The 26,617-nt window shown below is 49.7% G+C and overlaps 1 protein-coding gene across 1 annotated transcript; it reads right to left on the bottom strand.

The window, feature by feature from the left end:
* Positions 1 to 501: 501 nt before the first annotated feature.
* On the bottom strand, positions 502 to 25,921 carry ATOH8 (atonal bHLH transcription factor 8). The gene is made up of 3 exons (XM_064653478.1): positions 25,402 to 25,921; positions 10,591 to 10,782; positions 502 to 2,160 (listed from the first exon to the last, which is right to left on the bottom strand). The coding sequence occupies exons 1-3, from the start codon at positions 25,825 to 25,827 to the stop codon at positions 2,155 to 2,157; spliced, it is 624 nt and encodes a 207-aa protein (XP_064509548.1). The 5' UTR covers positions 25,828 to 25,921; the 3' UTR covers positions 502 to 2,154.
* Between the last annotated feature and the right edge of the window lie 696 nt (positions 25,922 to 26,617).

The raw sequence follows: 26,617 nt of genomic DNA, 5'->3' as shown, positions 1-26,617 counted from the left end.
CTCTCTTAAACTGAGAGCCACTACAGAACTCGTAACTAAAATATGATGGTGTTTCTCAAATTAAAAATGCTTGGTGAATGTTTCATTCTGCTCAAAGAAAAAAATGCCCACAGGGTTTCCTTGGTCTGTGCATACCAGGACAACTTGGGGTTGTCCCCATTGATCTTGCTCAAAACCCAGATGGGAGAACTGCAGCATGGCCCACAGAAAACCTGCAGTTCCTCCTTTAGGCCATCTTTTGAGGTTGTTGCTTCCACTGCCTTCCAGTCCTCTTTCTCTGTTTTCTCTGGCTCGGCCAAAGGCATGAGGTCCAGTTTCTTGCTGGTTTTTGAAAACACTTGCACTTTAAACCCAACCCTTTGACATGGGTGAAAACAGCCCGGGAGTGTTTCCTGTGGTCCACGAGCTCAACCCCTCTCCCCATGATAAGCTAAAAAGCTGGCTTTAATGTATATAATGAAAGACATGGTTAAAAACGGTGCTTTAATAAAGAAATACAAATGACAATCTAAAAATGTCTTTTATTGGGCTGCTAATAATGACCAGTGGTGAGAGTGGAGGGGTAAGCAGTATAATGAGCTCCTGGGAGGGGGCTTGGATACAGCTGTTCCCTGTGTCCCAGAAATCAGGTAGAAGATATCTTGAGCTCACCAGGAGCCAGGGGACTTGGTAGTGAGCAGTGTGGCACACCAGACCCAGACCCTGCTCTGGCGAGCTCAGGTTTTGCATAGCAGCTCCCCAGCTCGGTGCTCACCTGCCAATTGCTCAGCCTGGGAAACAAACAGGCAAGCACTGAGGAGTTCAAGTTTTGTATATTCATGTCAGTCAAACAGAGACTATTCCCTCCCCTGCCCAATGATTCTTGCCCACTCCAGCCCCTTGCCCGCCCCAGTGCCGGGTGATGCCCGGCCAGATCCACACTGGAGTAAGTCAGACACCCAGGAACCTGATTCACGCTGATGTAGCCAGGATGTGAATCTGGCCTCACAAATAACATTTCCCCCTGAGTGGGAAACAAAACATGTTAATCTTCTTGGTTTGGAATCCCGTATTTTTTTCCCCTTGAACACAGAGCTCTGTCCCCCCATCATTAGCAGATGTCTTGCATACAAACTGCATTACCCATAAAGTCTGCTTACTCCAAGCAATGTTTCTCCATCTTTTCTTTTTTTCTTTTTACTTCAATTTGAAGTGAAAGGTACAGTATAGGATTCAAATGCTTTTGCATTACACGGGTTTCTGATCACTTGAAAAACCCCACAGAAAAAAAACAACTTCACAAACCTGAAACACTGTCTGAATCGTTTTGCTGCATTTCGTTCTGCCTAGCTGAACTTCCCTATGATTTCTTTTTTTTTCTTTGCTTTACATGGCACTTTGCTTTTGCTTGTTTATAACTTTATTCCTTTATTAAAAAAAATAAATTCATAGCTCCTGTTTCAGCTCTCACTTCGTGTCAGTGTTTCTACCCTGTGGATGTGTCGCACAGGCAGGAACATCAGGAAATTGCCCAAAAGGCAGAACTACAGAGTAGCTCAAAGGAAGAAGCAAACCTGAACGCCGAAGCATGGTTTGGTGTTGTCCCAGCTCTTGCCCACACCAAACACTGGCTCCAGGGCTGCAGGCAGGGACGTGCAGGCAGAAGAAATAAGAGGCAACTCATAGAAGGGTTCAGAAATTGGGCTTTGTCACCGACAGCTGGCTGGCCTGCTCGCCGTGATCTGAATGGCACCTCTGACTTTTCTTTGGCTCAAAGATTTAACATTAAGGCAAAAATCAGACACAGTGCAGAAGCTCCATCAAATCTTTGGCACAACAGCAGCAACAACAACAACAATAAAAAATTACTGTACACATGAGCTGAGAGGGTAACATTTCCCAGTTAAGCAAAGGGAAAAGTGCTAAATAAATTGCACATACTAAAAGGTGGCTGGCTTAACAACAATAAGAAGCATCCCTGTCCTTTGTTTTTTCTTTTCTTTTCCTTTTTTCCTTTCTGTTCCAGAGATTAAGAGAGTTCCTTGGCCAATCATCATCTCCAAAAGGGGTTTCTGCAAAAAAGCTGCTTGCAGTCTTCATCTGGATCGTGCAACCTCTGCCAAGACCAGATGTAACTCTGGCTGGAAGCTCGTCTGAATCCTCCTTTCCTGGTTATTACTCCTGGAAAGAGAAAGAGGCACCATCAGAAGAGGGAACACATGGTATCCTGTGGGCTCCTTGCATGGACAACTGTCGCTGACGCACACTGTGGCATCCTTGGGGACTGTTGGCCATGGATCTGTGATTTTTAAGAGCTGGGCTCACAGAGGAACCATCTGTAGGTGCCACAGTGGTGGCCAGAGATTGCATAAAGGAGAGGGATCGGCAGACAGAGGGGATACGGAAGGTTTTGGGAGGAAAAATAACACAGTAATTAGGTATTGGCTTTAACTTCTGATGTAAAAAAATAAATTAGAAGTGAGACAAACACCTGCTTTTGAAAAGACCTGGAGCCTTTTGGTCTGTTTTCAGTTTCAGAAGCTGATCTCAGAAAGCAACAAGCTGGGTTTGTGCAGGAAATGGGCTTTATTTCTGTATTTTAGCTGTTGTATATACTTTTCTGTGTACATGGCTGCTCTGCCTGTAGGACTGCAACCTGTCCCATGAGCCTGTGTATCCCCTGCGAGTCACTGTCATGGCAGATGTACTTGGGTAATTGAACTGGGCTACAGGATATTATGGCCAGGTCCACTGGAAGATGCTCAACTTCAAACCACAGCAGCTTCAGACAAGGAAAACCTCATCTAAACCCCCTTTCACATTAAAATAAGCACTGCGAATTTCCCACAAACAATTGTTAGCATAGTTCAAAACAAGAGGAAAATCCTCAGGGCCTGAGGATTTCATGAGATCACATCTCTGTTGTCCAAACTGCCTTCATCGTGTGGGCTCCCAAATCCTCATTTAAGTAACTTAGGAATTAGAAACTTGGAAATGAGACCCCGTTTACCAAGTGCAATCACTGTTTTTTGCTTTTTGCCAATGCATTTAAGAGCCCTTCCTTTGGACATGGTCACTAATTTCCTGGAGAGATCAGTCATCTTTCTGACAGTCTTAAAAAGTTGAACTCCTTAAAGGTTGGCCTGGAAAACATTTTTTTCCTCAATCTGTTTTGCTTCTGTACTGCCTCTCTTTTTCCATCACTAGATATTGTAACATTAAGGTACAAAATATTAGTTGTATACTGGTACTTGATTTATTTTATGACTATCATTAGGGCAGCTGCTGTGAGATCAACTATCACAGCTGAGCCTCCACACCAGGTTAAGGTGCAGGGGAACCCAAAATCCACCTTGCCACCCCCTCCTGCCAAGTGCAGACCCTGGGAAGCACAGGATTGCCCAGGACCATCAGGGTTTCCCTTGATAAGAGCATTTCACTGAAAGTACCCACGTCATCCTCCACGCAATAAATGCTGGTGTCTGCTGGGCCCCAGAACTCCTGGAGTTGGGGTCAGCACACCTGGATATGGTGGAGGAGGCTCTGCTGGAGGACAGGATGGAGATGCATCCCAGCACATCCCAGGAATAACAGAGTCCTTGGATAAAGTCACTCCATCGGTTCCAGCCCGCAGTAGTTGTTCTCCTACATAAGCAATCATGAGCTCTTCACATCTGGCACGTGCCAAATCTGAAAACAGAGCTCATTATTCCAATTATGAACAGCAAGGAGGTGTCTCTGCAGACTGGATGACCCTACCTGAGTGCTTCTCAGAGCAGAAGATGTAGAAACTATTGCCCTAATTCAAGGCCTTAATTGGTATTTGGGATTTTGAATAAATGAGGTTTGGGTGGGAGGATGACAAAGAGCTTTGTGTATTGCAAATGTTTCTGCTGGGAACCTCCTAAAATTATTTTCCAACAATAAATAATATATATTAATAATGTGTAATAGAAAAGTCAGTTGTTTAATTTATCCCACATGGAAAGAAAATGTAAAAGAAGAAAAAGGAGGGAAGCAATGACCACTCTCATTAATATTAAAAGACAGTAGAGAGATCAATCCCCCCCTGTTCCCGCCTAGAACAGCAGTCTTAGCAAGCAAAACCTTTTCCACTGCAGGAACGAATTACCCAGCAGTAGCAGCCTCTTGTCCTAAGCCAAAGCCACCAGAGTCACAGGCCTCTGGTGCCCTTTAAAGTCCTGAACAAACAGGACCTGGGATTGCAGTTAAAACCTCCTGCATTTGCTGGGAGAGACCCTACCCTCCTGCTCAGGGTGCTGATCAAAAGCACTGGTGGGTTTTGGGAAGCAGGATGGTTTTAGGAAGAGAAGTCTCAGTGGCAGCTCTCCTCTGTGAGGTCTCTGGGGGGCAAGAGGGAATATGCACAAACCAGCCAAGGGCAGGTAAGGGTTGTCTTGCTGTACCTTTGAGGGGAAGGAAATGCGAAGGGGAATAGAGAGATCCCTCTGCAACACGATGGAGATGCTCAGCACACCTCACTTGTTTGTTGCCAGGCACTGCCCAGTGCTGGCCATGGGTTATGTTTGGTGGGAACGGGCTCCGTTCTTTCCCCCTCCACCCTTTTCCACTCCAGCCAGGAGCTCTGAAGACAGATTTATTATCCTGGGTCTGCTTTAAACTAATAATATCGGAACTCCCGTGGCTCTTGAATTTGACAACTGGCCCAATGACCTTGGTGAGTTTGCAGCATCCCAGAGCATTTCAATCCCTATAAATCAAAGCAGTTCTGGAATTGAGTCAGCCTTTGTTCCAGGGTTTCTCCTGTCTCCTCTACTCACATTTTCCTTTTGCTGTAGTTACCCAATATCTGTGGGGTGGATCTTACCCTATTCTTGGTAACACCCTTGCTTTAAAGGGAATGGACCCTATGCTGGGACTCTGCTCCCACCATGGGAGCAAATCCCTGGCCCCAGTTTTTGTGTGCTGTGACATGGCTACTCCAATATCCCTTAAAGCAAAGGGGCTTTTGGGGTGCTGTCATGCAACAGGGAAGTCCCACCTCACATCCTCTTGCAAGGAAAAGCTTTCAGCCCTGCTCTTTGGGGTACTGATGCTCAGCCCCCCCAAGGGTGTGCAGTGCCTTTGGGGATGCACACAGCTGCTGCTGCCTCCCTGTCCATCCTTGGGTGAACTTATCACGAGCCTTAACACCCGCGCCCCACCTGCAACTGCTATTTTCGGTTGCAGGGACATATAAAATCCAAGCAACAAGCAAATGAATCTCACTACCCCCTCAACACCTTGTTTTTAAGCGGGTCCCTGGGTGTGTAATCCTCCAACCAGCATGGGGCAGGAGTAACTCATGACCAGGCAGATCCAGGACCTCCCCGTGCCCCCAGGGATGCTGCCATCCTGCTGTCCCGCGGCAGATGGACAGACGGCTCGGGGCGGGTGACTGCTCTCCTGTGGTCCAGCTCCTCCCCGGAGCCCGCGGAGCTGGCGGCCGTGGGGAAGCAGACTGGCTGGCTGCCCGCTCTCGCCGGCAAGTCCTAGCAGGGAAATGAAGCTATTTTTAAAGAGGAACCTCTGCTAAGTCAAACTGCAGGGAAAGGGAGGTCGAACCTCATCATGAGACCCCCCTGTGCACACAGGACGGGGAGCCGCGAGGAAGAAATGCCACGCAGATCATCAGGGTTTTACTGTGCTGGCTCTGAATGGTCCTGATAATCAATATCAGATGATCAATAACAGCAAGCCCCGGCAGCCAGGATCATCCAAGGGGTGGGAGCTGTGGCTTTATCTAAGGGCTCTGTCTAAATAAATCACAAGTCATGATACAGTGTTATCAAAAAAATATGCTCCAAGAAAATGGTTTCAGTGCCATACAAATCAAGCCTGACACTACCATTTCTCTTTCAAAATATAAAACCTTTACTCATTCACTCCTGCAAGTAAAAATGCTCGCAGAACGCCCTCCTGTCAATTTTTTTCAGTGGAAAGAAGTGTTACCTACAATGGAATCTCTGCTTTTATGAAAGTAGCAATAAGGTGGCATCAAGGCACGACACACCACCACAATAACTATTTTATATAATGCAATAATTGCATGCATAATGTCAGCCCTTTTAGTGCAGCATATTGCAACAAACAGAGAGGCTTTTCATTCCACATACGATTCTAAATAATTTAATTATCTGGGAAAAGATATATATATCTGTCCATATATATGTGTGTGTGTGTGTATATATATCTATAAAGCGTATTTTTAATTTTTAATTCCTTGCATCTGTGCTCATCCATACACACAGGCACAAAAACAAGAAACTAAATTCCAGCCCAAAACTTTTATTGAGCTCCAACTGCTCGCCTGTTATTCATAACCCAGTTTCCTCTCTCACAAAGAGACCTTTCGCATGGTTTTGGTTTTTTTTTTTTATGTGTGTGTGTGTGTTTCTCTTTTTTTTTTTTTTCCCTTCTGCCTCGCTAACAGCTGCTCGCAGTGTTGTATCCTGAGTGATGATGAGGTTCTGAAAGTGTTTTTTTGGAACAGATGGCCAGGAGAGAGCTGGGGAATGTGCCAGCAGCGAGCTGGGGAATGCGCCAAGTCCTGCAGTGACTGAGTACTCCGGGTTCCAGCTCGCGTGCCTTTCCCCTGCCCTCTGCCCCAAGTGGCGCCAGCAGGACTTCCCAGCTCGCGCTCCGAACATCTGGAGTCTGCGACTGCCAGAAGAGCCGGGACGGGGGGAGGATGAAGCGAAAAAAAAATCCCTCACCCATCCCTCCCTGCTCCGGCTGAGCTCCCAGGGCCGCGGCGATGTTGCTGCCTAGCACGGGGGCTAATCAAGAGCAAAGAGGGGAGGGGAAGGGAGAGAAAATGAACCTTGTGATGGGCGCTTGGGGTTTTCAGTGCTGGGTGTGCCGTACAGGGTATTTATTGGCGGTCGGATCCTGCCCCGGGTAGACCGAAGGGCTGTGTCTGTGCTGCCTGCCGGGGGAGTAAGGTCTGCCCCATAGCCTTGGGGCCGGCTCCTGTGGGGCTGGGGGGCCCAGGGGGCTGCAATGCACAGCTCTGCACCCCCACAAACCCTAGTCTCCAGGGAGAGCCCCTGGCCATGCACCCTACAGCCCTAACCCGACCCTGAGCTGTAACACTGCCTTCCTGCAGGAGGAAGGAGACTGTACGAGCAGCAAGCTGGACCCCAAACATTACAGAATCCATGTGAGGTTTTCAGACGACCTCGGGATCTGTGCAGAAACCACGTACATCGAGGATAAGGAAACTTGGACTCCCCTTTCTGATCCAACCCCTTTCTGGAGGATGCTCCTGGATGGAGCTGAAGGCAGCTCCCTCCCTTTTCCTAGGATATCAGTGTGGCCCCAGCAGGACTTGGGGCTCTGCTGAGGGTGTTGCAACCCAAACCTCCAGTGTGGTGTGACTTGGGTGCATGGTGAAGGGCAAGGCTTACTCCAGATCACTCTAAAACTAAGCAAGAGGCAGCTTGAAAAAATGAAAACTATCATCAGAATTCGCCCCCTCACACCACAGGCAGCTTTTTTTTTTTCTTTTTTTAAGAAAAAGGCATTTGAAGCCTCCTTTGTTGCTTATAAATGAGATCTCCCATCACCAAACACCCTCAGTCAAGTCTCAATTGCAACAACTAAAATCACCTTATAACTGTAGATTGGACTGAAAAGGGGATTTTTGTTTTTCTAGTCAAGTTTGAAAGGCTAAAGCCAACCTTTCTAATTAAAAAAATGGAGTAGAAAGGAGAGGGGGGAGAAAATTACTCAGTAAATTTCCTATTGCAACAGCAAAGTCTGAACAACAACCTAACGTTAGGGACACCGGCTAACTCGCCCTCAGAACCAAAGCAAGAGGCAACGTACAATCCAGCAAATGCAACATCTGGAGTCCCTGCCTGCCAAAACAAACTCCAACCAGCTACTTTTTTTGTGTGAAAAGCTCACGGTGCCACAGCACATCGCAACCAGAGAGCTGAGAGAGCGAGTGAGAGAGGCAGAGACACAATAAAATGGAGATGACAGGAGATAAGGGTGTTGTGGACCCAACCGCGGAGCTCAGGGAGCAGAGGTCTGTGCTCAGGCTTGCTATAATTTTTTTAAAGAGAGAATATAAAAGGAAACTTAAAAAAAACCAACAACAACAAAATAACAACCACCCCAAACTCGATAATTCAGAGGAACCGCTCAGTGAGCAGTGGTTTCAGAGACCTGATTAAAAACACACAGAGCTTACAAAAACGTGTCGATTTCAACATTAATGAGGGTGTGGTGTTTTGGGGCCAAGCCATTGTATCCTCATACAGCTGCCTGCGTGAGACCCCCCAGTAGAGACATCCCTTCACACCACCTGACATCCAGAGCTCGGATTGTCCCTGCACAGCCATCCTGGATCTGTAATTTCCCTCTGACAACAGTCCTTTCCTCCCTTGTGCTCATGATGCCATTGATTTGCTTGGCTCAAGGAGAATGGGAGATAGCAAGACGAGTCCTCCCAACACAGGCTTTGCATTTCCACTCCTATCTACTGGGAATTATCAGAGTTATTTCGTGGTACCTGCTGGTTTTTGCTTCATCATCATCTGAATGTGCTCTTGCCATCACCTGAGCAAATACTGCTGGAAATAAAATTAACCATATCATCCCAAGAGAATCTACACACTCTGAGGCTGCCCTAAACTTGGACTTTCCAAAACAGCAGAAATGCATTTGCTAGAATTTCCAGCGAGAAAAGCAAGGCAGAGCTGGCATTAAGAGCCTGCCTCAGGTACAAAGCCTGGCCTTCTTTTCAGACAGGGCTTTCGGAGAAGGGTTAGGGCGTGTGGCCTTCAAGAACGTGGAGAAAAGGCAGATTTTCTCCTGGTGACACTGTTTCAGCGGGTTGGCGGTGGCCTGTTGCTGATGCCGCGTGAGAGTTTCACTGTTCATGCACTCTCAGTGGGCTGAGGGCTTTTCTCCATGCATCTGCTCTGGAGACAATTTTAGAGAACAAACGCCATAAATAGAAGAACTTTAATTCTTAATTTATTTTTTTAATTAAGGATGGGCCCAGCCCTAAGCCTCAGATGTGAACACCCTGGGATTTGGAGCCATTTAAAATCTGGCTCCATGTTTTCTGTCTTTAAGCTTGCACTGGTTTACATAAGCCAAGACAATGTGTCTCAGCCCATTGGGCACCCAAGGGCTGAATACCAGCCCAGAAATGTGCTGAAGCTCATCATGAAGGATGCTCAATCCTCTTCTTTCCCCCCATTTTAGCTTTGGGAGGAGACCCAAAACCTAACTAGTGATCTGCTAAAGCCTCAAAAAGGATGCTCATCCCCTTTTTCTCCCCCATCTTGACTTGGAGAGGGGACCCAAGCCCCAACTAGCAATCTGCCCAAGCCCCAGAAATGTTCTCCCCCATCTCAACTTGGCTGGAGACCCAAGAACCAACTCTCACCTTGCCCTGGGATTGGTGGCATCACATCAGTGTTCCTGGGACACCACTGCCTGTGGCACTACAGACCTCACAATGAAACCCCAATTTCGGGCTGTGCCCAGGAGCTCCCCCCACATCTCCCAGCTCCAGGCAGTGCTGTGGCTGTGGGTGAGTGGTGCTGTGTCTCTGCCTGGCACTGCTGCTCCGGGGGCATAAATACAGCCCGTGACAGCGAGAGGAAGCGACAAGGGAGTGTGCTATTGTGTTTATTTATAAACTGAATTGCTGCAGGATGATTTGTTGGGCTAAAGAGGAGGAAAAGTGAGGAAACCTGCCCGGATCACAGGCAGATCTTAACGACACCGGGGAAGGAGCCTGCTCCCCGGCTTAGCTGCCCATTCATCCATTAAAATCCCGCTGATTTATTATCCCGCCTGACAAGCAAGCCCAGAAAGCAGGGGGAAGTTCAATTCAAGTTTACAAAACTCTTTTTGTCATAAAAGCCTGAACAAAGACATCAATCACTCCTTTAATTCACCCATGTCACTCTCTGAGAGGAAAACTGGCAGAACGCTCCGTTTCCTCCTCCCGCCGCTTGACGATGATTTCACCTAATTGGTTCAGTGTTAAGTAACCTAAAGGAATGCAAGGCGTAATTAGATTTAACGTTGTTTCCTCAAGATACCCACATGTCCTTCAGGTCATACATCTTACTAATGTGTTTATACATACAATGTCTCCATTAGCTACCTTTTTTTTGTTGTCGGGTGATTTTTCTCAGAGATAAGTGTTAGATTAAACAAAACAGAAAACACAGGCGGGCGACCGTGTTTTATGGGCTCCAAAAGGCGACTCAAGGTTGGTTTGGTTTAACAAGTAACAGTCCCAAGATGACTCTTAATAGGATCACACTCGTGTTGAAACACACGATAGGCGACTAACGAGGGGAAGAGCCCGGCGCAGAGGACGGGGAGGAGAGAAAAGCTTTTGATTAGGAAGGAATGTGGTTATTACAAGATCAGACAGATGGAGGAGAAAAAGCAAGAGAGAAAGGCAAGGGATAAAAAAAAAAAAAAAATCAGGAAAATTTCACGAGGTTGGGAAAGGAAGGAAACCGCTTTGGATTTTTTTTTTTTTGGCTTTTTTTCTCCCTTTTGTAACTTTTACTGTTATTTAGGGGGCGAGGGGGGGAGGCTGTAACATACCTTCCTTTTTTTAGATCTTCCTTCTGCTTGTAAGGTCCTAGTGCACTGCTCCACGCATTCAGAGAAGCTCATGTTACTGTGGTCAGCGCTGTAATCCAGGTCTGCTAGTCTGGCCAGGGAAAGGATATAGTTACAGGCTATTCTCAAGATGGCCAGTTTGGACAACTTTTGACCATAAGAATAGCAGGGAACCTAGAAAGGGTAACAGGGAAAAAGAAATAATTAAAAATTAGGCCATATAAACAAAATATCTTGCTTGAAGCATGGCAAAACAACTGGAAGTTATTTTCTTAGCAGTTTTTAACATAAATAGAAACTCTAGCGATAAAAATGCCATATGGTCCCAACAGGTTTTTAAGAAGAACTCCCCCGCTGATCTCCATGGGGATGAAAGCAGCACGAAGCCTCTTGATTTCAGCGGGGCAGTTCTGCTTAAAATGTGATGGCAGGATACGGCCTGGGATGTCTGCCTGCTGTTCAGTTCTTGGAGGCCCTGTTTCTCTCAGAAATCTGCAGCCCCCATGCCACCCAGTAACTCGCCTTGAATTACTCACTCCCCACAAGTAGCTCCCATGTCATCACAGGTCTTGCAGAATGAGGCAATAAGGAAGTATGAGCAACTGTATCACAACGTGGTGTTCTTTGTGCTCAAACAGCATCGATTGTGACTTCCAGCCCATGCAAAAACATGATATTGCTGAGGAGCAAGACCCGGAGGCAGCAATTCCTACCTGCTTAAACATCCCATCATGGTACCTCACCCCTCCAAAACAGACCAAACCAGAGCCTGGTTCAGGGCCCTGGATGTATCTTACGCAATTTATTTCCTTCACTCTTAAGGATTTCTTGTGCAATGTGAAACATTCAAACAATTCAAACTAAACAGTAAGTGTCTAAATAACCGAACAGTGTATGGTTCCTGCTGCAGAACGGGTGGATTGCTTTTCCATCGCGATCCAGCAAAAAACTTCATCTACACTCAATTTTGGGCACGTAACTTTAACATGTTATGTGTTTAACTTTAACACCCAGACCCTTTCCCAGCTCCGTTGTCCTTCTCTGGATACGCTCCAGCACCTCAATGTCTTGTAGTGTGGTGCCATACACACTATCTACTACTGAAAAGACATGGAATCATGGAATAGCTTTGGTTGGGAGGGACCTTTCAAGGTCACCTAGTCCAAACTCCTCCCTGAACCGGGCAGGAGCATTGCAGAGAATCTATTACATCATTTAGGTTAGCTCTTCTGAGTGTGATAGACTTGGGACACCATTTTCTAGTTTGCAAAATTGCTAAAAGTCATTCAGCCCTTCATGCACAAGTCTATTGCCTATGGGAAACTGAAGGCAATAGACTGAAATCCATCCTGGCCTCTCAGGTTGTCTGACCACTCATGAGTCTAAGTTTTCATACTACATCAATCACAGGAATGCCTCAATGTCCACCAGCCATCTGCCTCCGTACCAGTCTCCATTCTCCTCATCCCTCTGGAGTGTCACACTCAGGGTTGGAGATTTTTTTAATGCTTCTTGCCATGCTCATGACTCAGCCTCTCTTTTCTCCACAGGGACACAAGCATGGGATCATTCCTGGAGTGATGTCCCTGACTTTACATAAAGTAAGATGGGTTCACCCCTTCCACAGACCCCACAGTGACCATATGCAGATTCCAAAGGAGGAGCAGAACAGCCCAGGCTCCAACTACTGTCACCTGCACAACCTCATATAGATGTGCCATCCCTGTATTTAGTAGCCCATGATAGATCTTTTCTCTCCATTAATTTGGCCCGATAAGCTGAACTCCTGTTGATTTCGAGCAGCAACAACATCCTTTTGCAAAGTTTTCTCCTCGATCTATATAAATTTTTCCTCCTTTTGCTTGTTTTGAACTTGGCTCCTACTGTCTTCCCTTGAGGTTCCCTAGCTCCTGTATTAGAAAAGAGGACAACAGATTTTTATTCACGTCCTCTGTGACACATGTTTTCAGTCCTCCATCGTCTCTTCACCCTCTTTTCCAGAAGGAAAAGATCAATCCTCCTTAGCAGACAGTTGTATGGAAGCCATCCTACATCTCTGATGACCCTTGCTGCTCTTCCCTGAACCTTTCCTAGTCCCTCTGGAGCTGAGAGGATCAGAACACCACAAAGTATTCATGTTGTGGGTGCATCTATCTAACAGATGCTTATGTTAAATATTCCTTTAAATGTTCTGTTAAATATTTCTTTTTTTACCAACTCCTGACTTGATTTGTGAGTGCTACCAGACACTGACTTGAGACTTCCATTGAACCATATACAGAAACCCTGAGGTCTCCCTTCTCTGAGATAATGGCCAGCTCAGGGTCTATCATTTCACGTGTGGACTCTGGTATGGTTTTTCCTGTATGCATCACTTCACTTTATCTGCACTGTATTTATTTCATGTACCATATTATTACCCAATCACTCTGAGTCATAAGGTTCAGCACAGCTTGCACAGGCACAATTTCAGGTGGTGGGACCTTTCAAGTCTCCAGCCCAACTCCCTGTTGAAAGCAGAGTTAAGCACAGAGTCAGGCCCTGGTTTGTCTACTCGGGACATCCCTCCCTGCAGGAACTGGGCCTTTTTCCCTACCCACCACTCCCTGCCTGTAACTTCATCACTAATCCACACTCCTGTCCAAGCTGCTCAGTTTCTTCAAATGTTCCTAGGGAAGACCTCTGTCACAGTACTTACAGAAATCCAAACCAATTGGCTGGATCACCCATATCCATGAGCAAATGAATTTTAGTGCTGATGATCCTTTGAGTCATTTGTATTGCATGATACATAGAGTCATTTAGGTTGGAAAAGACCTCTAAGAACATTGAGTCCAACCATTAACCCAGTATGGCCAAACCCATCACTAAACTGTGTCCCTAAGCACATCTACATGTTTTCGGAACACTTCCAGGGATGGTGACTCCACCACTTCCCTGGAGTCACCATCCTGGTGACTGTTCCAATGGGCAGCCTGTTCCAATGCTTGAATACCCTTTCAGTGAAGAAATTTTTCTAATCTCCAATCTAAACCTCCCCTGGAACAATTCGAGGCCATTTCCTCTTGTCCTATCGCTTGTTACTGGGGAGAAGAGAATCACCTCCACCTGGCTACAACCTTCTTTCAGGTAGTTGTGGAGAGCTCCCCTGAGCCTCCTTTTGTCCAGGCTAAACAACCCCAGCTCCCTCAGCTGCTTCTCATCAGACTTGTGCTCCAGACCCTTCCCCAGCTCTGTTGTCCTTCTCTGGACACGCTCCAGCATCTCAATGTCTTGTAGTGTGGTGCCATACACATCATCTACTACTGAGAAGACATGGAATCATAGAATAGCTTGGGTTGGGAGGGACCTTTCAAGGTCACCTAGTCCAAACTCCCCCCTGCAACGGGCAGGGGCATTGCAGAGAATCTATGTGTCCTATACCTGCGTCACTGCTGCACTGACTTCAGCTGCACAGAGCAGAGACTTCTCTGCTGGTAACACCAACCCAGAAGGGATGGAGCCACTTCCATGCCTCTTCTGCTGGAATCGGCACCGTGTGTGCCATGGGATTTGAGACACACCCTGTAAGCCCCTCTGCAAAACTGCCAGTCAAGGAAAAGGCAAGGCTAAGTGTTGTTCCCATTGCTCCAGAGGGAATCAGAGAGGTAGCTGGAAACGGCTGGAGTCTGGTGGCACAGACATCCCCTTTTGGTCTGACAAAACCTCTCTCTCAATCCCTGCCTTTACTTCTTTGCCAGCATTATGCACCCACCAGTGGTACTTGCCTTCAGACCATAGTACCTGGTCCCCAGATGCAATGAGCTGAGTTATTTTGAAAGCAAGAGCTTTGAGCAGCAGAAACACCCAAGTCTTTCGACGCCAATGTAACAAGAACAGCAGAGCACCCAGATCAAACAGCATCAGGAAAGAACAAAGCAAGATGGAAACTAAAATAGAAGGATTCAGTGCAATGTGGGAGTAATTTCAGAATTAGAGCAAGAAGGAAGTTAAATTGAGTGGAAGTAAAATAGAACCACGAAATCCTTGAGGCTGATGCACAGACGCTGTCCAGTTACAACACAAGAAGGCAGACTAATGTCTTTTTTCCTCATCTGTTTTGCTCTTTCTTTTGTGTTTTGGTTTTTTTTTAACAAAAAAAAAAAAGAAAAAAGAAACAAAATAAAAACCAATCTGTTTTTTTTTTGGTAGGATATGTTTGCTACAAATGGCAAGGAGGATCTCAGCGCTAACACAGCTGACAAAACCCTCAACTGGGATTACACAACATTTTTCCCACACCACTGCAGCAGAGTCCAAGCTGGAGCTGCCCCATAGGTCCATGGGAAGAGGTTCACCTTGAGCAGCTCAGATATTGCTGTGATGGGTGCGGGGCACCAACATTAAAAGATAAGAGGTTTTTTGCCATGGTAACAGTGTTAGAAAAACTATTTTATAGGAACCCTCCCTGTCTTGGCTCAGCTCCTGCCATTTTAATGTTTCCTTTTGAATTAAACATGGGAAATTAAGAGAGGAATGAGCCACTTAGTTCAAATCCAGAGTCAAAGCTTCCCCAAGTGTGTGTGTGTGTGTCTGTGTGTCTGTGTGTGTGTGTGTAACTTTGGCATTATCTCTTCTTTAACACAAAGTCAGCAGGAAAGAGGGGACAGATTTGCACAGATTGGAGAAAAGGTTGTCAATGACACACTGGGATGCCAAGAAATCTTCAAAATCCAACTTAAAACAGAGAGAGTGTCTTAGAAATGGGAAAACGCCTGACGCTGGTGTGGCCTTGCAGCTGTAACCCTCCCAGCTTCCATGGAGTCTTCACTACACAGATCTTGGGCAGGTGGTAACGCAAGCAGGTATCTGTCACACTCCTGGCAAGCACCAAGCCCTTCCTTCTGTCACCTTCTTGTTCCTCATGCCTGAACTGAACAGATTTTGGAGCTTTGGTGGGACAGCTGCAAAGATGGTAGCTGAGCAGGTCCGTTCAGAGCCAGGGGGAACCAGGGCAGAGCTCAAGTTCCTGTGCAGTTAATGAAAATATTTCCCTTATCTGACCTCACTGATCTCTCCCGAGCAGCAGCACAGCTCACCCTCTTGCCTGCAATATTTGCAGTGATTAAAAGGAATTAGGAAGGAACTGCAACTGAAATTTCACACTGATTCGAAGGAATGCAGCTGTCTTCTAGAAAGGCAGAAAGGCTAGAAAGGATACTGGCACCATCCTGGACTTTGGGAGATCAGCATGGAGCGGGCTGGGACCAGCAGGAACCAGAGCTTCACTCAGAGCATGTTTCTTAGTTGTGCCTGCAAAGGGCTCTGCAGAGTCTCCTGGGTCTTATCAGTGACCCTGAGGCTGGCAGGAGTTGAAGCAAGGCAAGAGGAATGCTCCTCAGACATATTCCTGTGCAGAAGAGCCCTTCTTTGGCAGGAAGATAGAACGGGATGTGACCTAACAGGTCTCTTCCATCCTTGACGTCTGAGATTCAGAGGCAGCGCCCTTGGAAAACCAAGGATGCTCCCTTTGAAGTCCGTGGGAAGTCTGCTGTGCACTTGACCGGAGCAGTGCTCGGCCTGCAGCCAGCCCTCTCCAGAGAGGCAGGGATCTGCTGCAGCTCCCCAAAGGGTCACTGTCACCCACTGAAGAAATGGGCTGGGAGCTGATTCTGACCCAGGGCACAGGAGAGGAGAGTGCGGGATGAGGTTGGGGAACAACTGGAGAAACAGATGTGTGAGAGGGTACCCCTGAAACATGAGGGTGAAGGGTATGTTCACGGTGGTGGGTCTGTGAGGAACAACCACGAGCATCCCATGGACTTCAGGAGCATTAAGCAAGTTCACATCATTGAGCCTTCTGCCAGGCAGCTCTGTCCTTATCAATACGATACGATTTCTGTAAACATGCTCTGGACCTGCCCAGATAACATCTGTAAAACCAAGTCTGCTTTTACACTGCTGGAATAAAGAAGAGTGTTGAGTGCTGGGGGTCCAGACCTCTCTGGTATTGTGCTTGAATCGTGACTTAGCAGCACAGATGTGCACAAATCCCCTCCACACAAAGGTCATGCAGGACAGAATTGGGCCCCTGGGCACAGCAGGGAAGACAGGGTGGCTCCCATGTTTGCGATGGCTAAGCTGCCCTGACAGCTAGTTCCTCAACATGCCATAAGAAGCTGCTGAACCTACCTGTCTGCTAACTGATCTGGTTTATTTTTATGCTGGGAGTTAAAACACATCAGGCCCCCCTCCCTCCCCTCCCCCAGGAAAGCATTTGGCTGCCTCTCCCCTGCATCCGAACACGCAGCCCAGTGGCGCTGTCTCATTGTTTGTGCTGCGTCTCCTGCCAAAAATATTTCCAGAGGGTTCATACAAATGTCCAGTACTTAATAGTTCTGGTTTTTGTACGTCCCTCTTTCCACCCCGGGGTGAGTCAGATGTTTCCTAGAGTTAAGACACCTTGGGGGAATGGTGGCAGGTTGGGGTAGCAGGACTGCCAGTGTTCCCTGCTTGTCGGTCCTGAGCACGGGGGAAGCCTCTCTTTCATGATCCTGAAGTATCTCCAGGGCTGATGTCTGCAGTGCTACTGCAGATGTGTGGGTGCCTCATCCCTGCAAAGTGTCCAAGGCCAGGTTGGATGGGAGTTTGAGCAACCTGGTCTAGTGGAAGGTGTCCCTGCCCATGGCAGGGGGCTGGAACATGATCTTTAGGGTCTCGTCCAACTCAAATCATTCTACTTCTATGAGTAAGAGCTTTAAAAAGCTGAAGGCCTCACTCAGAAGATGAAGGCCTTGTCTGTTTTCAAGACGTGTTACATTGTGGAGTGTGTTTGGGAAGGGTTTGGAGCCACCCTTATTCTTTCCACCCAATTTTGTGGTAAAGTGAACACATATGGGTCCTCCTGCTTCTCACAGGACTCGTTGTTTGATGGTCTGGTTGGTGTGTTCAGATTCACCAGCAAGGAACTTGGCTTCCTTACCTTGCTCTCAACAGCTACATGCCCTGAGTCCTTCTAACATCCCAGGCAGGACGATGATGATTTAATGTATAGCTGTATGATGGAAAAGCCTGCAAGCATTCCCAGGATGTCCTTTCATGGTCCTGCCAGACCCCTTCACACCTGGTTCCCAAATACCCCTCCTCCTGCCCACAGCACAGCAGCAGCCAGCTTCCAACAATGTCTCCTCCATGCCACTGGTGCTCATTACACTGAACTAGACCTTTGGGGCAGCACGGTGTGGGTTGGAACAAGCAAGGACAGATTCTGCTTTGTGGATATATGGCATGGTTCTCAGGGGAGTGCTTTGGAGAAGGGCCCCATAAGAGTCATAAAATAGTTTGGGTTTGCAAAGGACCTTTAAAGGTAAGCTAATACAATCCCCCTGCAATGAGCAGGGCCATCTTCAACTAGATCAGGTTCTTCAAAGCCCTGTCCAGCCTGACCTTGAATGTTTCCAGGAATGGGGTATCTACCACCTCTCCGGGCAACCTGTGCAACTGTTTCATCAGCCTCATCGTAAAAATTTTCTTCCTTATATTTAGTCTAAATCTACTCTCTTTTAGTTTAAAATCATTACCCCTTGGCCTAGAGCAACAGGGTCTACTAAACAGTTTGTCTCCATCTGTCTTACAGACCCTCTTTAAGGGCAAGAGGTGGGAGAGGCTGAAAAAGTCTCCCAAGAACCTTCTCTTCTCCAGGCTGGACAACCCCAACTTTCTCAGCCATCCCTCTGATCATCTTTGTGACCTCCTCTGGACTCACTCCAACAGGTCCATGCCTTTCCTGTGCTGCGGGCCCCAGAGCTGGAAGCAGCACAGCAGGTGGGGTCTCACCAAGGCAGAGTAGAGGGGAAGAATCACCTCCCTTGACCACCTGTGGGTGTCACAGTGTCAGATGCTCCACAGAGCTCTATTCCAGCCAGTGATGGGCAGCTATTCCATACCATGGGTGAGGGAGGCTTTTGTTTCTCTGCCACCAGACTGCGGTGGTGGGGAAGGGGCAGCCCCGTGCTAGCACAGCAATCATAGCAGTTTGAAAGGAAGCCCCATCCCTGTCCCACCACAGGGAGAAAAGTGCCCACCCAGGGCCCAAACCCAGCTGAAAAATGCCAAGGAGAACAAAAGCAGCATCGCTCAGGCAGGAGCACTAGTCCTGAACGAGGTGCCTTTGCCTCTTGGGTGGGTACACGCTGCCAAATAACCCAGCTCCCGGTTCCCTCCCAGCTCCTGGCTCCCCCATCGCTCACATTGCAAAAACATGAGTTCACTCCTTGGAGCGAATGAATTGGCTTCCTCCAAACAAAACCTAGGTGTGGCGCTGGGTGAGTTCACCCCGGGAATCTCTTCCAAATGGCAGTCTGGTTAATGCTGCCCCAGGCCTGGCTCCACTCCATTTTGGACAGTCCTCCTACATTATCCCCATTTTGCAACCCCAATGCCTCCTGCACATCCCCAGGGCATACAACAAACACTCTCAGTATGAAAAATATCAAAATGCTGAGCTGCAGCAAAGCTCTTACCTTACTGCAGGCTCTTTGAACCACTGCCCAAAATAGTAACTACACAGAGGACCACTGGGTATCACAGGAGAAATCCCAGGGCCACAAGGCACAGAAAATCTCCTCTGAAAGGGGCTACCCTCAAGCACTATAGTGGGGAAACACTTTTTTGGGTGACAGTTTTGTAATGGTCATCTCCATCTTTAAGGTCCAATGAATCCGATTCCCCTGGCAAATAGGAGACCAAGCTCTACCAGAGATAATGGCATTGCCACAGCCTCAGCTTGGCCTTGGTGACTCTTCAGTCACCACCCACTGCTGGACACCACGGGGTTTTCCACTCCTTTGCTATCGCTGCTTAGACCCAGGAGCTGCTATGAGCAGCTGCAAGGAGCATAACCCTCCCTCTGCTTGCATCCCTGCATGGCACAGGGGACAGTGCAAACCGGGACCAGGATGGGATATATCGCTTTGGGAATGCACACAGCAGGGACCAAAAGAGATGCAGGATGGGAACAAAGAGCCTGGGGGGCTCTGCTGCACGGTACCGTAAAGCGTCCCATCTCCTCACTGCAGTCCGGAGAGGAATTTGAGAGTGGATTAAGGCAGGGAGCAGAGGCTGGATTCAAAGCTTGACAGAGAAAAGCAGACTCTTTCCTCCAATTTCAGCGGGAGCCATAAGAAAACATAAAGGTTAACTTAGGGTGGCTGCAGCAGGCAGAGCAAATATCTCCCGACGGGAGCGGGATTTGTAACAAAAGATAAAATCAGACAGACAGCAGCCAAGAGAGCAGAAAAGCCCTGTTCTTGGTGACACACAGGCATTGTTTTCAAGATTTTTGTCCTTTTGTCTGGTTTCTCCCTTATTTTCTGTCCTCTTTTGTTGCTTCAGGCCAGTATTTTTTCATCTTCTTTAGCTGTTAAACCACAGTGCCACCCCACTCTGCCCCAACTGGGCTCTAAACATCCATCAGCGTCGCTCCGGACCGGCTGTAACCACTGAGGTACTCCAGTTAACACTGTGCTGTTCAATGACAACACGCAGCAGTGGTATTGTACATGATGTCTGGAAGATGTTCCAGTTCTCCTGAAGTCCGGCAGTATCTCTCTAACCATCTCTTCCCACCCAGCTGTCACCCCCAGAGAGCTCAATGGGTGGTTTGTCTTCAGGAGCTGGGTTTTAAAGCATCTTGGGGTTTCCTGCTTGTGGGATCACAGAGGGATGAATCACTGGAAATAGGGAAGGGAGATGTCAGCAGGTGATGGAGGAAAGCTCTCAGCCTCCTCACCACACAGAAAGGACACGCCAGAGACACTGGTCACATGCAGTGTCGCGCCTGCAGAGGTGACAAACCACGGCTGCTTTTGGGATGACATACAAAGAGGACGAGCACGTAATGACACATGCCCAGAACAGCCTCAGCCTCCTCTGGCTTGTGGCTGACTGCTCAAGTCGTGGGTCCTGCCTCCATTTAGTGCCTGGCTTGTCCTTCAAAGCCCTGCAGACAGCTTGCCCACATGCCACCCCACAGCCATGTAACCTCCTCCTGTGTGGCCTTGAGGCTGCCGCTCCTGATGTCCCACCATGCTCCCAACAGGAGCAAGCAGGGGCTTTTCTGCACTGACTTAACAACAAACCACAGCAGCCACGTGCATGTCGGCAGCAAAAAGTGAAAGGATGCTAGTGGGGGGAAAAAAACCTCCATTCCAGCAGCTAAAAAACCCTATAAAACTCTAAAGTATCTCCAGAGCCCACATAAGTGCAGAGAGCGAGGCTGTCAGCTGCTGAGGCAGTGTCCTGGTAATGCAGTGGTGAAAAGATTTAGAAAAATGCCAATATACTTCAAGGGAAAATAAATGCCTGTGGACACATTTGCTCCCAGCGCAGACTCCAGCTCGCTGTGGCTCGATGCATCGCTTTCTCGAGGAGGAGCTGGACAGCAGTGCTCCAGAGAGAAACCAGATGTGCAAGCCCAGGCAGGCTCCAGATCAGGAAGGCTGCTGTGGTTGTCTCTGTCCATCGACGGAGAGTTTGCTGCCACCTTAGGGTCTGTCAGCACAGCTGAGGAGCTCGATCCCAACTCCTGTGAGTGCAACATACTGGTGGGAGCTGGTTTGCTTGGCTGCCCATGCAGTCTCATGGTGAAAAGCACTATCTCCTTCCAGCCAAGTCCTCCAGGAGCAAACCTGGTGGCTAAGTCCATGCTGCAACAGATGTTGAGATAGTCCAGTTTCATACTTGGGATTTGCCGGAGAATGAGACTCTTGTTGCCAATACGAATTTGCAGACAATAAAAAAAAAAAGGAGCCAGCATTGCTTGGCATGGAGAGCAGTTGCTCTGAAGATATGCAATGTTGTTGTCACATCTTGTCTCCTCCAAATGGTTGCAGTGCTTCACAAATCTGAATATCCACCAGCACAAGGACTGGTAGGAGTCTTCACATGGAGGAGGAGATGCCCTCAGGTTCTTGCGAACTTGGCGCTGTGACTCATCAGAAATGTTTGGGTTCACTGACCACCCACAATGGCAGGGAGACAGAGAGAAAAAGGATGGAAGTGACAACCCATTATGTCACTTATGGAGGGTCCTGCAGCAGTAGTATAGGAATCCACTGACCAGGACCTGCCAGGGCATTCAAGGGCAGACCAGTGCTCCAGCGAGGAGCTGCCCAGTCACGAGGAAGAAGCAGAACTGGGGACGGACACCAGAAAGGCAGCAGCAGAAGGGCAGCCAAGGATAGCAGAAATATCTCCACCATCTCAAAGTGTTTCACAGCAGGTCAGTGTTTTCCAGGGGTAGCTATGCTGTGAGCCTCAGGAGTCTGCTGTTAGTGGAAGGATCATCACTTGGACAAACGATGCTTGGGGGACTGAAGGTGGGAAAATCTTTTCCAGACTGAGTAGCTGAAGATCACAAGTGCCAAGACCAGGGAGAAGGAGCTGTTATCTCAGGAGCATCTGCTCTTCAGCCCCACTTCAGTGCTATGGTCCTATGGTGAAGGCAGCAGCTCAATACAGAGAGAGGGAGAGAGAACCTTGTTCCTGGTGGCCGCGACACCAAGGGGTGAACACAATGGCAATGACACGTCTCACAGCAGCAGGCAGCTTCCCAGAGCTGGCAGCTGCCTGCCTACCTCCCACCTCTGAGGGGGCCCTGCCCTCAGAGGCAAGCCAGGGACAGCTAAGTGCTCAGGGACATAGCTGGATTAGCCTCCCCTTGTGTGAAACAACTGTGTTTGGCTCTTCCTCCACCAAGAACTGGAAGAAAAAAAAAAACCCCACACCCCTTCCTGCCATCTGGAGAGTTAGTCGACACAAGCCAAAACATGTGTGCCGTATGTACACAGCTGCAGAGTGCAGGGACGCCGCTGTCAGCCCATCTGCCCGGCACGCTGAGTGCCAGTCGCCTACCCTGGGGTGGGCTGCTGAGAAGGGAGAGTGTCCTGCACAGAGGCATGACTTCCCCTTCCTCCTCCTCACCAGGCATGGACAGGCTCCCTACAGCTTGGCTGTGGTGGGTCTGATCCTACAAGCAATGGGGTTTTATCTCACGCATGCCAGTGAGGATGGGTATCTCCAGCCCTGTACATCCAAACGTGACAGGGAAAGGTATGACACCTGTGTGGGTGCTGGGTACCAGTGGCTGAACAGGGCTCCTGCTTTCAGCAGCTCCACATCCAGCACCTGAGCCCTTCCCAAAGGAGTGTGGGGCGGGGGCTGGCTGTGTGCAAGCGCGGGCGCTCTCCCCGGCTCCTCGCCTGCCTGTCTGCAGGGAGGTATCAGTTTCAGTGCCTCAGGAAAGGCCTCCCAGCTGCTTAAGAGCCTGATATGTGATGACAAGGAGGGGACGGAGGACTAACCAAGGAACAAGAAGCAAACCGAGGCCTGTGGCAGACAGCGCACAGGGATTGCTTCAGGGATGTGGAAAGACGGTGCTGACCTGAGGCAAGAGAAAGCTTCCCTGCTGCGTGTGCCTCTGCCAGCGCATCTCCCTGCCCCTGCTTCCCGACCCGCTGACCAGGATGTGACAGAGAGCAACATTCTGTCTTCTGATCCGAACCGCTCCTCAAAAACCTCTCCTCCGACCCCAGTGTGAATGACTTGAGTGACAAGGCAGCGCCGTGCGTAAGTGCAATGAAGCTGACTGTCACCTGATGTCACGTACGGCAGCAGGCACGCCGCTGGCAGCCCCACAAGAAATGAATACAAATGTCATCCAATGATGGTCAGGACAGCCAGCCCACCCCTCAGCAAATTGCTAGGAACACCTCGCAGCAAATATTTCCCAGAGAATGATTTCATTCTCTTTGCAGAGTGAATACAGCTCTGCCAGTATGTTCCCGTGCTGACCCTAGAGACCGGCTTTCATGGGAAGAGAGGACAGCAACTTGTTCTCCAGGCTCTTTGGACTCCCAGCTGAGTCCACAGCTGAAATGATTTATGGAGACAGGGCCAAGGCCAGGAATCTGAGGCTTTTCAAGAGTTGCCCATTTCCCAAAAGAGCACGGCTTTAATTTGTTGCCTGCCTGACTCCTGCTTGAGGCTCAGCCTAGAACAAGATTGGCAGTGATTTGGGAAATCAGTGCTACTTCCCCTTGTGGTTTTGGTGGTGTAGATGTCTGTCCATGGAGAATTAGACTGACACTTCCAAGCGTGTTACAGACAGTTGCCAAACAACCAAAATATGGAAGCAGCTTATAGAAACAAAATATATCAAGTCTGGAGTCTGCATGCACAAGGGGCAGCCTCTCAGCACTGGGGGACAGCATCCAGCACACACTGGATTACTGGGAGTTATGACAGGAGCTGTCAGATCCCACCCTGCGCGGTGATCAGAAATGTTTTAGTTTAGATGCTCATCAGTGATTCCCTCCTGACATACAGCCCCAAGTCTCAGTCTGCGCTTCTATTAAGGTCAGGGCTGAAGCAGATGACAGGGAAGGATTAAATCTTGGGGTGCAGCTACTCAGCACACAGCAGTCATTGAGAAGGGCTGCAGGCAGCATGATGGAGTTAGGAACAAGCAGAGCTCCGCTAAGCAGGAAAGAGCATTGAGTCCCAAAGCGAGCACACTTGCAGAATAGCTTGGATTAATAATGTTTGAAAGACGGTAGTGAAAAGCCTGGGTGTATGAGCCCCCCTGCGAGAAGAGCACGCTGCTCCCACCAGGCTGGAAGGACCATCCTGGGAGAGGCAGCGCTCAGCATCTCTCATGATCAGACTCATCTGCAGTTCACAGCCCTCCAAGCCCTGTGCATCTTGTCCTTTCCACACACCTGGAATAGCCCCATCAGCATTGACCAGAAAGGCAGAACAGCTAGAACAGCTGGGCTTGCAGAGTGTGACAGCACATCTTTGTCTATCAGTGAGCTGTTACACAGTGCCTACACACAGTGAGGGCTGAGTACTGGGGCCAGAGCACTAATTTATCCTTTTGCAGAAGATGCAAGAACCTTGTGGCTTCTCTGGATCTCTCCTCATCTCAGGGAGATGATAGAAGAATTTAGTCCAAAACATCATTTACCTTTCAAAACCTCCACCCTGACAGTGAGAACCTGTCTATTATGCTTCACAGATGACCATGAGGATTTTCAAGTCCTCTCACCAGGCAAACCCAGCACTGCACACGCTTCAAACATGCCCTACAGTAAAACCCATGGGAAACTAACTGGCAAAGGACTACAACTCAACTTGGCTATCCCTGGCAGACAGGGCACATGGAAAGTTTCAGAGGCTGCTGCAGGAACCCCAAGCGCCCTGAGGGGTCAGGCACCCTGCACCGAAGTCAGCAAGAACATGGTGCTGCCCAAATTCCCAGTGATTCCTTTGGGGCAGCTCACCGCAGCCAGAGAGCTAGCAAGTACACGTGCTCTTGCTACAAGAGCATCACCCCAGCTCGCAGCTTGGCCAAGTGCCTCTCTCCACACTCTGTTCTCACTTGGAGGGATTTCTCGGGTTTGTTTTATTTCTTCCCTCTCCACACCATTCCCTCTCCGGGGGAAAAAATAAATAAATAAAAAAAAAAGGTCCAAAACTTTCTAACTGCAAGCATATTAAAAGCCCTTATTTATTTATCTTGAGCGTTAGCACAGTTCTAGGGTTGGTACTTCCAGGCATTTTGAACCGACTTCCCCTCCTGTCAGGCGGCTCCTGCCCTTCACCTCCCCTGGCCCCCGGCAGCGCGGGCGCTCCCCCGCGCCCTGCGCACCCACCAGCCCCCGACACGCGGCACCACGCGGGGGGTGGGGTTGGCGAAGCGATGCCCGGAGCCCCCCGCAGGCGGGCGGCGGCTCCCGGGGCGGCGGCAGGTACCTGCTTCCGCAGCGCCTCGAAGGCGGCGCTGATGGTGTGGACGCGGGTCCTCTCCCGGGCGTTGGCCAGCAGCCGCCGCGTCTGCTGCAGCGCTTTGATCTCCGGCGAGACGCCGGACGCCTCGCCCGGCCGCGGGCGCGGGGAAGCGGCGGGCGGCGGCGGCGGGGCGGCGGGGAAGGCGCTGCTGTTGGCGGCGGCGGGGCCGAGCGCGGCGCTGCGCGGCTCCCAGGCGGGCTGCGGGGCGGCGGCGGCGGGGGGCGGCGCGGGGGGTGCGCGGAGCGCCGTCCGCCTCCCGCTCAGCACTTTGAGCTCCACGCGGAAACTTTTGCAGCCGCCGTGCTTGCGCCGCAGCCGCCGCAGCCCCCCGAGCTCGGCGGGGCAGAGGCGCGGCCAGGGCTCGCCCTCGGCCAGCGGCGCGCTCCGCATGGCGCGGGGCGCTGCTCAGCCGCGGCCGCTCCGCCGCTGCGCTGCTCCCGGTGCTGCTGCTGCCGCCGCCCCGCTGCCGCCCATCGGAGCCCGCCCGGTCGCGGCGGGCAGCGCAGCCCCGGCGGGACGGCTCCCTCTGTCTGTCTGTCTGTCCGCCCGCTCGCCCGTCCGTCCGTCCTCTCCGAGCGAACGTGCGCCCGCCCGCAGCTCCCCGCAGCCTTGCCTCCCGCCGCCGGCAGCCGGCCGCCGCGCAGATGAGCGGCTTTAAAGAAACAGGAAGGCTGGCCTCTTTTTTTTTTTTTTTTTTCTTCCCAAAACAGCTGTGCTGCCAATCTCCTTTGTTCATCCCCCCCCCCCCCCCCCTTCCCTTCCCTCCCACCCCACTCCCACTTTCTTCTTTAATCTCGCTCTTCCATGCGATGGAAGAGAAATCCTGCCCCCCGGAGACTCGCTGCGACCCACCGCGTGCGCTTCCCCCCCAACCCCCCGCCTGGCTTCCCCAGGGAAATCTGTGATTTGCTTTGGTTTCCAACCCACTTCATCCCGCTTCTCCTCTCCTATCGTTGCTTTCCCGCATCAAGACCCTCATCTGCGGGGCGGGGGGTGCCTGACTTCACGTTGTCTTCCTAAATGCGCCCGGGAGCACGACGGGCACCCCGGCGGGACGGGGAGCTGGGGGAGCTCCAGCACCTCGCAGACATCCCTCCCGTCGCTCCTGGAAACCTTCGGTTGCTGCTCCGCTACCGAATCGGATCTACTTGGAAGAATTATTCCACAGCAACGGGCTGCC

The sequence above is a fragment of the Pseudopipra pipra genome, chromosome 4 (assembly GCF_036250125.1).
Source record: "Pseudopipra pipra isolate bDixPip1 chromosome 4, bDixPip1.hap1, whole genome shotgun sequence".
NCBI classification, from domain to species: Eukaryota; Metazoa; Chordata; class Aves; order Passeriformes; family Pipridae; genus Pseudopipra; species Pseudopipra pipra.
The sequence above is the reverse complement of the archived record's forward strand: the minus strand, read 5'-3'. Positions and strand labels throughout refer to the sequence as shown.